We start from the raw sequence: 12,156 nt of genomic DNA on the forward strand, positions 1-12,156 counted from the left end.
CCTAAGGAGCATTTTTGGCACTGTAACATAAGGAGCAGTAATGGTATGCATGTGGCCCGGTAATATGATACCTATTGTAAGGGCAGTGTAGTATTTTACAAGTATGTACAGCATATAACTTGGGTTTACATTCTTTTGTGTAGCACTGTGCAGTTTGACCACACACTTACCTTAAACTTAACCATGCTGTGCCCCACATTTTCTCTCTTCATTGGTGCCCAGATGTTTTCCAGATCTTGAGGGATTCCAGCAACATCCATGTCTGTAGACCTGGCAAGTATGGGACATGTCCAGAATCAGTTTTATTCATAAAGTTCGATTGGGTCGTATCCCGTTTTTTTTTTTTTTTTTTTTTTTTTTTTTTTTTCCTTTTCCATGTACGGGGAACATACAAGACATAAAGGAGACAGGACTCCATGACCAGAAAAGTTCTACAATAAAGTATCCATCGCAGGAATACCAAGGAAACGAGCAAAGCAGTCTAAGGGGGAAAAGGAGGGGGGGGATGGTATCTGGAGGGAATGAGGTATAGAGGGAGTTCAAAAGTGGCTGTGGCTGCTAGAGAGATACGTCAAGAGTGCACTTCTCTTGTGCAGACTGGCAGAAGTTACGGGACCCGGTAGCGGCGATACAGAAGGTTGAGGACGGCGGCGTGGAAGCGATCCGTGGCATGGGGCTGGAGGAAGCCCCACCTATGTATAAAGCTTTATGTTGTATCGTCTCTGGTACACTTTAATTTCTTTCCAACAAAACTGGCATCCTGCTGATTTTATTGGCTGCAGTAGTGTCTAAATCGCACAACTGAAACAAGCGTGCTGCTAAATCCAGACTGCGATCTCCCATTCAGCCACGGTGAGCCCCCGTAACCGGCTCAGTGACGTCAGTCCGGGTCTACTGCGCATGCGTAGAAGACCCAGACAGGCTTCGACTGAGAATGTTACCGGGGCTCACTGCGGCTGAACGGGAGCCAGCAGGACGACGGCGAGGGACGCATCTGTGCTTATGGGGCGGGAAGAAGCCTCGGGTAAGAAAAAAAAAACGGACTTATGACTCATCTGAGTCTCTTAAGTTACACACCTGATTGACATGCTTGCTCAGGGTCTATAGCTTAATGGGAACCTAAACTGAGGATATGGATTTCCCAGAACGTCATTCGGACAGCACCCCTGGTGAGACCTGTCTCCCTCCCCACCGTGGACAGGAAACTGTAAAAGAAACAATTTGCATAAGCAATAGGCAGCTGTATAAAAGGCACCTACTTATGCTTCGTACACACTTGAGATAAAAGTCTTTGGAAAATGCAAGATCACAGACCAATTTTACCCCCTTCCATGTAGTATGAGAGCCATACTCTTCAGTCTATTCTATGGAGCTGCACTCCCCATCAGATTTTATCTGATGGGGAGTGCAGCTCCATAGAATAGACTGTGAAGAGTATGGCTCTCATACTACATGGAAGGGGGTAAAATTGGTCTGTGATCTTGCATTTTCCAAAGACTTTTATCTCAAGTGTGTATAAAGCATCACTTCTATACTTCAGTTTAGTTTCCTGTCTCCCCGGACGGAGCGTAGGAGAGGTCTCCAGGAGCGCTATCCGTGTCTGTAGGCAGGGGCGACGTGTGCCAGGACTCCCAGAGGAGCTGCGCAGTGAGCAGTGGGGAGTCCTGCAGCGTAATGGAGGCTTCTCCTTGTGCGCGCGTATGGAAGAAGTTCACTTCCGGTTGACCCGGAAGTAGTCAGGCGATGGCGTCCCGCGTGATCTGAGGTCTGCAGAGCGGCAGGGGCCGCGGCGGAGGAAAGATATTCAGCGCTGGACGCTGATAATAATTACACAAACTTGGCTGAGATTAATTATGCGGCAGGGGCCGCGGCGGTGAGGACGAATCAGCGTCCAGTCTGATTCGGAAAGGTATGTGCAGCTAATTTGAATAATTAAGCAGCAGGGGCTGCAGTTAGTGATTTCAGCTGGGTCTTTTTTTGTGCATATAGCTAGATGCTATGTCCATGATTCACTTTGCTGTTTGTGATCATGGAGGATGCTTCAGGGTCAGCTCCTTCGCAGTCTGGCCAGGACCCCTCTCTGGCAAGTAGATGTAGTACTGGTATACTCCTGCTTGTTTTAATAGGCATATTGTGAGAGACATTAGTGATCGTTTGTTTCTTGTTTGTGTTTTTTTTATAGCCTAAAAAAAATGACATAACTGATAAAACTGATAAAGCTGAAAAGTCTGAGAGATCCTCTACTCAAACCAGTCAGCATGGTTCTAACAAATCTGAAAGGAAATGTGCAATTTGTAATAATCGTTTGTCTTCATCCTCTTCTAAAAAATTGTCAGTACTGCACAGAAAAGGTGGTTAAGGACGAGTCACCTTTTATATTTAAGGATTTAATGGGCTGAATGCGGGCTGAAATGTCCATAGCCATTAAAGAGATAAAGGAATCTGCTATTGCTTCTACTTTGGCTGTTCCTTCCGATTTACCCGGAACTAGCATTGAAATGGATACAATGCCTGCTATTCCTACTCCTACATCACCAGTATTGACAGTATCTCAGCCGTTAACTTCTGGGTCTAAAAGACAAAGAAAGGAGAATAATTTAGAAGATTCAGATTTATCTGAGGGGGAAATTTCTGACTTTGAGGAAATATCTGAAGGGGAGGCTGTATCAACAAAAGCTGATAGACCAAAATTTGCTTTTTCCACAAGATTTAATTAAAGTTTTATTAATGGAAATGTATGAAACTATGGGCATAAAGAGTGAACAAAAGTCTTTTTGACACCCTTGAATGAAATGTATAAAGCCTTGGCGGACCCTCAGTCTCAATTTATCCCAGTTCATTCTACCCTCAAGGGAATGATTAAGAAAGAATGGGATAACCCTGAGAAGCGGGCCTTCTGGCCCAGATCCTTGTCTAAACTATACCCTTTTTCTCCTGAGGATCAATTATTTTGGGGTACTCCGCCTAGGTTGGATCCATCTTTTTCGAGTGTGTCAAGAAAAACGGATCTGCTGTTTGAGGATTTTGGAAATCTAAAAGATCCAATTGATAAGAAAATGGACAATCTCTTACGCAGAGCGTGGGAGTCCTCATCCTTGACCTTTAAGCCAGCAGTGGCCTCTACAGCAGTCAGCAGGTCCTTGAAGACATGGTTATTGGCGATGCAAACTAAAATTGCTAATGGGGTTTCACGAGAAGAGATTCTAAATGACTTCCCAAAAGTTTTAAACGCCTCAAATTAAATGGTGGATGCCTCTGACGATACAGTAAAACTTACAGCCAGAACCACTGCATTGGTAAACTCGGCCAGAAGAGGAGTATGGGTAAAGACTTGGAATGGCGACAATTCTTCCAAATTAAAATTGTGTGGTACCCCATGTGAAGGGGCTCTCCTCTCTGGTTCTAAACTAGATGACACGCTGGATACAACAGCAGATACAAAAAACAACTTTCCTATTAAGAGAAGACAGTCCCAATATAAACGGCCATTTCGTTCCTCTACCAGAACAGAGCAGGATCCAAAGTCATCCAAAGGCAAATGCTGGGCTCCCTCCAGGTCTCAGAGGTCAAAGCCTAATTTCACCCCCGCCAAGAGAACAGATAAGCAATGACGCCATTATTACGGTGGGGGGGAGAATTGCAAATTTTTACGAGGTTTGGCTTCCACACTTCTCAAACCAGTGGTTGCTAAGAATCATTCTAGAAGGTTATCGGATCGAATTCGGTCTTCCTCCGCCTCGGAAGTTTTGCATTTCTCCCCGCCCACGGGATCGAACAAAAGATTTAACATTACAGTCAGAAGTTCTCTCTCTTCTAAAAAAAAAAAAAAAAAAAAAAAAAAGGGGGGGTAATACGAGAAGTACCAAAGTGTCAGAAAGAGAAAGTTACTATTCACCAGTGTTTCTGGTAAAGAAACCACAGGGAAAATTTCTATTTATTCTTAACCTAAAGACTCTAAATCAATACGTAAAATACAGACGATTCAGGATGGACAATATAAAATCTGTGGTTCATCTCTTGCAGAAAAACAGCTTTCTTGCCTCCCTAGATCTAAAGGATGCATACCTCCACTTGCTCATTCATCCGGCATCACAGCAATACCTAAGATTTGCCGTTCAGATGGAGGAAGAGGTAAGACATTTCCAGTTTATTGCCCTTCCTTTTGGTTTATCCTCGGCCCCATGGCTTTTTACCAAAGTGATGTCTGAGGTCCTTGCTAAGCTTAGCAAGATTAATATAGTTGGTTATTTAGACGATTCTTTGATTTGGGGTCCATCTGCAGATTCAGTAAGAGACCAGATGTTTTTGGCCTTAGACTTTCTCCAGGATCTGGGTTGGCTAATAAACTGGGAGAAATCTTCTCTGACTCCATCACAGATTATAGAATTTTTAGGATTTAACATTACTAGACAGGAAAGGCTCTACCTGCCTAATAGGAAAATGTCTGCAATTCTAAATACTGTTTTTTTGTTTCAGAAAACAAGGACTATGTCTCTCAGAAAGGCCATGGCAGTTCTAGGGTTCCTGACAGCCTCCTTTCCTACAGTTCAGTGGGGACAATTCCATGCAAGATTCCTACAGTTATGGATACTCAGGTCATGGAACAGAAGCCGAGCAGTTTTGGACAAAAAGATCCTCATCCCTCACAACATAAAGGTGTCTCTTTTGTGGTGGTCGGATCAGTCTCCTCTATCACCGGGTTGTCTATGGAATTATCCACAGCAAAAGATAATTACGACAGACGCCAGTGTATGGGGCTGGGGAGCCCACCTGGATGCTCTTCCAGCACAAGGACAGTGGTCTGTACAAATGAGTTCAAATTCATCAAACAGCAGGGCACTGGAGGCTGTATGGAGGGCCTTACAACATTTCAGCAGTAAGATCAGAGACTCATGTCAGGATAAGATCTGACAACAGGTCTGTTGTTTCCTTTATAAACAAACAGGGAGGCACGAGGAGTCGACTTTGTGGAGCCACACGGCAAGGTTTATGTTTTTTGGTCTGAGAACATCATCAGATCATTAACAGCGGTTCATCTGAAGGGAACATCGAACGAAATAGCAGATTATCTCAGCCGAAGGATACTGGATCAGAATGAATGGTCTCAATACGGGAATATTTCAGACGATTGTTTCGAAGTGGGGAAATCCAGAGTTGGACTTATTTGCAAGGAGAAGGAATACAAAGTGCCCAAACTTTTGTGCCCTGTGTCCGGTAGATGTACCTTGGGCAGTGGATGCATTTACAGTAAATTGGGGAAGTATGAGAATGTATGCGTTTCCTCCAATTCCACTTCTTTCTCGGGTGATAAAGATTATCCAGGAAAGGGCAAGAGTCATACTAATTGCCCCTTTTTGGCCCCAATGACCATGGTTCACGTTGCTTCAGTCTCTAGCGATATCGGAGCCGATAAACTTGCCGCTTATTCCGGACTTGATATCCCAGGGCCCTGTTCTGCATCTGGATCGGAGTTTACTGCACCTCTCAGCTTGGAATCTGAGTGGGAGCTCTTAAAGTCCAAAGGTTTCTCAGACGACCTTTCTGAAACTTTAACAGTAGGAAAAAAATAACTAGGGTGATTTACCAGAAGGCGTGGAGAGTGTTTAAAGAGAACCCGAGGTGGGTTTGAAGAATATTATCTGCATACAGAGGCTGAATCTGCCTATACAGCCCAGCCTCTGTTGCTATCCCAAACCCCCCTAAGGTCCCCCTGCACTCTGCAAACCCTCATAAATCACAGCCACGCTGCTGACAAACAGCTTGTCAGAGCTGGCTGTGTTTATCTCTATAGTGTCAGTCTGCTGCTCTCCCCGCCTCCTGCAGAACTCCAGTCCCCGCCTGCATCCCTTCCCTCCCTGCTGATTGGAGGGAAGGGACGAGGGCAGGGACCGGAGCTATGTAGGAAGCGGGGGAGCAGCTGAGACTGACACTACAGATGTAAACACAGCCTCAAAGCATGGCTGTGATTTATGAGGGATTGCAGAGTGCAGGGGGACCTTAGTGGGGTTTGGGATAGCAACAGAGGCTGGGCTGTATAGGCAGATCCAGCCTCTGTATGCAGATAACATTCTTTAAACATACCTCGGGTTCTCTTTAATGAATGGTGTACTGAAAGATCCTTTAACAGAGATTCACTCAGATCTGTGTTAGAATTTTTACAGTGTGGTTTCAAAAAAAGCCTCAGTATTAGTACACTAAAGGTTCAGGTTTCAGCACTGAGTGTTTCTAGAGAGAAAATTAGCACAGAACGACTTCATAATTCGTTTTTTTCAGGCCTTAAAGATTGAAACCAGCAGTAAGAACAAGGATACCTTCCTGGGATCTGAATACTGTTCTGCAAGGCCTGTGTGAGAATCCATTTGAACCTTTATCTCAATCTCTGACAAATTCCTGACGTTGAAGACCGTGTTTCTCTTAGCAATAACCACGGCAAGGAGAATAAGTGAGTTACAAGCATTATCAATAGGGGTACCTTACTGTGTTATCTCGGAAGATAGGATAACATTACGTCCAGACGCAACATTTCTACCTAAGGTGGTTTCTTCATTTCACAAGAACCAGGAGATTTAAATTCCTTCATTTTGCGAAAACCCATCAAATGATGAGGAGAAAAAACTGCATTCTCTAGATGTTAGAAAATGTCTATTGACTTATCTGGAAAGAACCAAGTCCTGGAGGAGATTGGATGCAATCTTTGTATTTTGAGGCAAAACAAGAGGAAACAAGGCCTCAAATACAACCTTGGCACGTTGGATCAAACAGGCAATTGCTTTATCATATCAGTCACAGGGGAAGACTTTGGGTTCATCTATCAAGGCTCATTCTATAAGAGGAATTTCAACATCATGGGCAGAGAGGGCAGGCGCTTCTATTGATCAGATATGCAGAGCTGCAACATGGTCAAGTAGAAACACATTTGTGAAACATTATCGACTGGATGTATCTGCTGGCACAGATTTGTCCGTTGGAAGGAAGGTTTTGCAAGCAGTAGTCCCGCCCTAAGCCTGATGTCTAGTATATTGTCTCACCAGGGGTGCAGTCCGAATGACGTTCTGGGAAAGACAACTTTACTTACGGTAACGTCTTTTCCAGTAGTCAAGAGGACAGCACCCCTATAACCCGCCCTTACGGTAACGTCTTTTCCAGTAGTCAAGAGGACAGCACCCCTATAACCCGCCCTTTATGGGTGGAAAAATTAAAGGTTTGTATAAGCATTATTATTATTGTCCATGTCCTCTTGTTTATTAAACTGAAGTATAGAAGTAGGTGCATTTTATACAGCTGCCTATTGCTTATGCAAATTGTTTCTTTTACAGTTTCCTGTCCACGGTCAGGAGGGAGACAGGTCTCACCAGGGGTGCTGTCCTCTTGACTACTGGAAAAGATGTTACCGTAAGTAAAGTTGTCTTTTTCCTTTTAAAATACCAGTTGCCTGACTCTCCTGCTGATCCTGTGTGTCTCTAATACTTTTAGCCACAGCCCCTAAACAAGCATGCAGATCAGGTGCTCTGGCTGAAGTCGGACTGGATTTAGCTGTATGCTTGTTTCAGGTCTGTGATTCAGCCACTACTGCAGCGTTCAGCAGGACTGCCAGGCAACTGATATTGTTTAAAAGGAAACCTCCACATCCCTCTGTTTAGGTTCCCTTTAAAGCGAACCAGAGACGAAGCACCCTCATGTATTTTATCACATTTATCAGTGGGAACATGACAGTAAACACCTACCCTGCTTTTAGTTTCATTGTTATCTGCCTAATTAGTCTATTAGCAACTGTGATAAGAATCCACCGACTATTCAGTCGAGGTTTGACCTGGAATCATTATAGCCGAGTCACTCTTCTGTGGAGTCTTTTCAAGCCCAAGCCTTCCCCCTCCTGGCTTACATTTCCTGCTTTGCATACTGCGAGCTGTGATGACATGGGAGGGGCTGCTCCTGCTGAGATAGTGTGGCTGCAATATGATCCCTGTGTGCTCTGTGTGCACTCTGTCTGCATACTGTAGATACTGATGACTGCAGTTTCATTCCTATGAGAGACACTTCCTACAGGCAGCTGTACAACATACCAAAATGAAAGCACATAGATGAAAGGCTGCATTTAGCCTAGATAGCAGCATAGTCTCATATAGCCTAGACAGCACATCCAGAACAACTCATAACCCGGAAGGAGAAGGGATATGAGCCGGCGGCCATATTTGATTTTTCCTGGAGCAATAATGGATAAAAAACACTAAAAAAGGCACACCAGAGCGGCGAAATTATCAGGTAGAGCATTTATTCTTTACAAGCTATCAACTGATATGTTTATTTTGTGTGAAACGTTCATCTCTGGTTCCCTTTAAAGTATTAGAGACCGATGATCAGCAGGACAGCCAGACAATTTGCATTGTTTAAAATACGTGGCAGCCTCCATATCCCTCTCACTTCAGGTGTGCTTTCATGCCTCAGCAAGCACAACAGGACAATGATTTTAGCAGGGGAAGGGGGAGTACCCTTGTTTTGATAGTTTTAGGCTGAGATGATTGAAATAAGCTTTGTCTACTCAGCCTACTATTCCATGCCAGTGAATGTTGAATTTCTACACTAGCACATCTTATTCTACTGAGTGATGCATATATAAAGTTTTTTCAAGTGAGCACTCCTCCTCCATCAGCTGGGTGCTTGATACTGCAGTATAGGCAATGTTGCCAATAGCAATCAAAGTCCAGATGATAAAATCAAATCGTACAAACTATTTGTACAGTGAAAGCACAATAAAGCGTGCAGTTTGATTTGCCAAGATTGGTGTGCTGATATCATTTGGGCTTTTATTCTGCTGAATGAGGTCCCGTGTTTAACTGATCAGTATTACATATTTCAGTCTACAGTGTATTACACAAATGAGCAATATAACCTACCAGTAATAGCAATGTATTTGCATTTTACTTTCTTTTCAGGAATTAAAAGATGATTTGAAAGGTGATCTGTCTGGCAGCTTTGAACATCTCCTGGTCTCCCTCATTTTATCTCCTGCTGTTTTTGATGCTAAACAGCTAAAGAAGGCCATGAAGGTATGAAGAAAATAATGGCAAAAATAACATTGGGTCATGCAATGTATTTATTCTGATAAAGAACCACTGTGATAATGTTTATTGGGAATAGGAAAAATGTTGTATTCTTCTGCTTGTTACTGTCATATTTAAAGTGAACCTGAAATGAAATACCCATGGTTAGACGTACATTTAGGGCTGTTTTGTACTGCAAATCACCACAAGTGCAATGCGATTTCCTTTGTAATTTACAAGACTACAGTTTGCAATTTTTGGGGGATTTTAGGAACATGAGAAATAGCTGAACAAATGCAATATACAGGATGTTTGCCATCTAGCAAATGCTGATCATAATCTGTTCACTTTAATATAAAAGGGTCACCACAATTTTCACTAATCTGTGGATGTCCTTGTATTTTGCGATTAGCATGTGATCGGAATCAGAAAAAATAACGCAGCTAATTGCATGGACTATAGAATATGCTGGTTCTAATCAGGGGCGTTTCTAGGGTCCTTGGAGATCAGTGGCACCTGTGGGCACCAGGCGTGGAGGTACATGCGCCGCGTCAAAAAAATGGGCGTGGCCATGCGGTGAGTGGGCGTGGCCATGGGTGGGGCCAAATGTACATGAACTTAGCAGCGGTGTAAGCTACGGATAACGGGCCTGCCCATCGAAATATTGGACGGAGCCCCCTGTCCTTTATTTCGATCATTTACAATCAGTATAGGCATAGATCAAAGATGTATACGCACATACAATTTTGATTGGTCAATCACTGACCCCCAATTTCCCACCCCCGTGCAGTAAGTGGGCCAACAGACAATGAATTTTATGAACAGAGCTAAAATTGGCTAATCAAAATTGTATGTGTACCAGGCTTTACAGCTAATACTGTACATACTGAAAGTAGCAGGGATCAGCATACAATACAGCTGGTTTACAATCAATAAAGGCACAGAGTAACAACTTACACTGTACACACTGGAGGTAAATCAGCACACAGTGCAAGCACTAGAGAACAGCGTATACTGTACATACTGTAGGCAGCAGAATTCAGCACACTGCAGCTAGCGTGCCAAAAATGACGATCACGTTGTGCGGCGTGCTTATCGCGCCGCACCAAAAAATGGGTGGGCCATGGACCAGAATATAGGTGTGGTAACGGGTGGAGACAAATTTACATGAACCTAGCAATGGTGGGACATCAGATTAGGACAGTGGTGGCGAACCTTTTGGAGGCCGAGTGCCCAAACTGCAACCCAAAAGTCACTTACCGGTATCTATCGCAAAGTGGCAACAGCAATTTAAACTAAATACTGTACAAACGTTTTAACTCATACATGAACATTATGGAAAATCCAAGTTGAAAATAAACTGTGAAGATAAACCATTTCATCCATCCTACTCCTGAAAAATGTATTCAATTTTTTAGAACCTCCCAGTTTTATTTTCTGTTTTAAAACGCTAAAAAAGTAGGTTTAATGCTATTGTCTCATATGATAAGGATTCAGCTTTTCCCATAGTCTCGCAGTTAGCAATCATGAGGCCCCCAACAAGACAAATTCAGCAATTATGAGGCCCCCAACAAATCATGAGGCCCCCAACAAGACAAATTCAGCAATCATGAGGCCCCCAACAAATCATAAGGCTCCCAACAAGACATATTCAGCAGTCATGAGGCACATAAATAGACAGCATTTCACATAAATAGGCAGAATGCCCCCTTAATATGGTAGCCCCCCAAGTTAGGTAGTGAGTGACAGGGACCCCAAGGTTAGCTAGTGAGTGACAGGCGCCTCCAGTTAGGTAGTGAGTGACAGGGACCCCGATAGTGAGTGACAGGGAGCACCTTTAGGTAGTGAGTGAGTGCCAGGGAGCCCCTTTAGGCAGTGAGTGAGTGACAGGAAGCCCCTTTAGGCAGTGAGTGAGTGCCAGGGAGCCCCTTTAGGCAGTGAGTGAGTGCCAGGGAGCCCCTTTAGGCAGTGAGTGAGTGCCAGGGAGCCCCTTTAGGCAGTGAGTGAGTGCCAGGGAGCCCCTTTAGGCAGTGAGTGAGTGCCAGGGAGCCCCTTTAGGCAGTGAGTGAGTGCCAGGGAGCCCCTTTAGGCAGTGAGTGAGTGCCAGGGAGCCCCTTTAGGCAGTGAGTGAGTGCCAGGGAGCCCCTTTAGGCAGTGAGTGAGTGACAGGAAGCCCCTTTAGGCAGTGAGTGAGTGCCAGGGAGCCCCTTTAGGCAGTGAGTGAGTGCCAGGGAGCCCCTTTAGGCAGTGAGTGAGTGCCAGGGAGCCCCTTTAGGCAGTGAGTGAGTGCCAGGGAGCCCCTTTAGGCAGTGAGTGAGTGCCAGGGAGCCCCTTTAGGCAGTGAGTGAGTGCCAGGGAGCCCCTTTAGGCAGTGAGTGAGTGCCAGGGAGCCCCTTTAGGCAGTGAGTGAGTGCCAGGGAGCCCCTTTAGGCAGTGAGTGAGTGCCAGGGAGCCCCTTTAGGCAGTGAGTGAGTGCCAGGGAGCCCCTTTAGGCAGTGAGTGAGTGCCAGGGAGCCCCTTTAGGCAGTGAGTGAGTGCCAGGGAGCCCCTTTAGGCAGTGAGTGCCAGGGAGCCCCTTTAGGCAGTGAGTGCCAGGGAGCCCCTTTAGGCAGTGAGTGCCAGGGAGGCCCTTTAGTGAGTGAGTGACAGGGAGGCCCTTTAGGGAGTGAGTGACAGGGAGCCCCTTTAGGGAGTGAGTGACAGGGAGGCCCTTTAGGTAGTGAGTGCGTGCCAGGGAGCCCCTTTAGGCAGTGAGTGAGTGCCAGGGAGCCCCTTTAGGCAGTGAGTGAGTGCCAGGGAGCCCCTTTAGGCAGTGAGTGAGTGCCAGGGAGCCCCTTTAGGCAGTGAGTGCCAGGGAGCCCCTTTAGGCAGTGAGTGCCAGGGAGGCCCTTTAGTGAGTGAGTGACAGGGAGGCCCTTTAGGGAGTGAGTGACAGGGAGCCCCTTTAGGGAGTGAGTGACAGGGAGGCCCTTTAGGTAGTGAGTGCGTGCCAGGGAGCCCCTTCAGGGAGTGAGTGCCAGGGAGCCCCTTTAGGGAGTGAGTGCCAGGGAGCCCCTTTAGGGAGTGAGTGCGAGCCAGGGAGCCCCTTTAGGGAGTGCGTGCCAGGGAGCCCCTT

General features: G+C 45.4%; 2 protein-coding genes across 2 annotated transcripts in view; one reads left to right on the forward strand and one right to left on the reverse strand.

The window, feature by feature from the left end:
- Positions 1-12,156, forward strand: part of ANXA3 (annexin A3) — a 65,828-nt gene that overhangs the window by 32,792 nt on the left and 20,880 nt on the right. Inside the window, exon 5 of the mRNA XM_068233570.1 lies at positions 8,934-9,047. Within this exon, the coding sequence (XP_068089671.1) occupies positions 8,934-9,047 (114 nt within the window). The remainder of the gene's footprint in view (positions 1-8,933; positions 9,048-12,156) is intronic.
- LOC137506013 (tyrosine-protein phosphatase non-receptor type 9-like) overlaps positions 9,104-12,156 on the reverse strand; it is a 122,950-nt gene continuing 119,897 nt past the window's right edge. Inside the window, exon 14 of the mRNA XM_068233568.1 lies at positions 9,104-9,186. The gene's annotated coding sequence lies outside the window, so the exon portion shown is untranslated. The remainder of the gene's footprint in view (positions 9,187-12,156) is intronic.

This window comes from Hyperolius riggenbachi, chromosome 1, assembly GCF_040937935.1.
Source record: "Hyperolius riggenbachi isolate aHypRig1 chromosome 1, aHypRig1.pri, whole genome shotgun sequence".
In the NCBI taxonomy this organism is placed as follows: Eukaryota; Metazoa; Chordata; class Amphibia; order Anura; family Hyperoliidae; genus Hyperolius; species Hyperolius riggenbachi.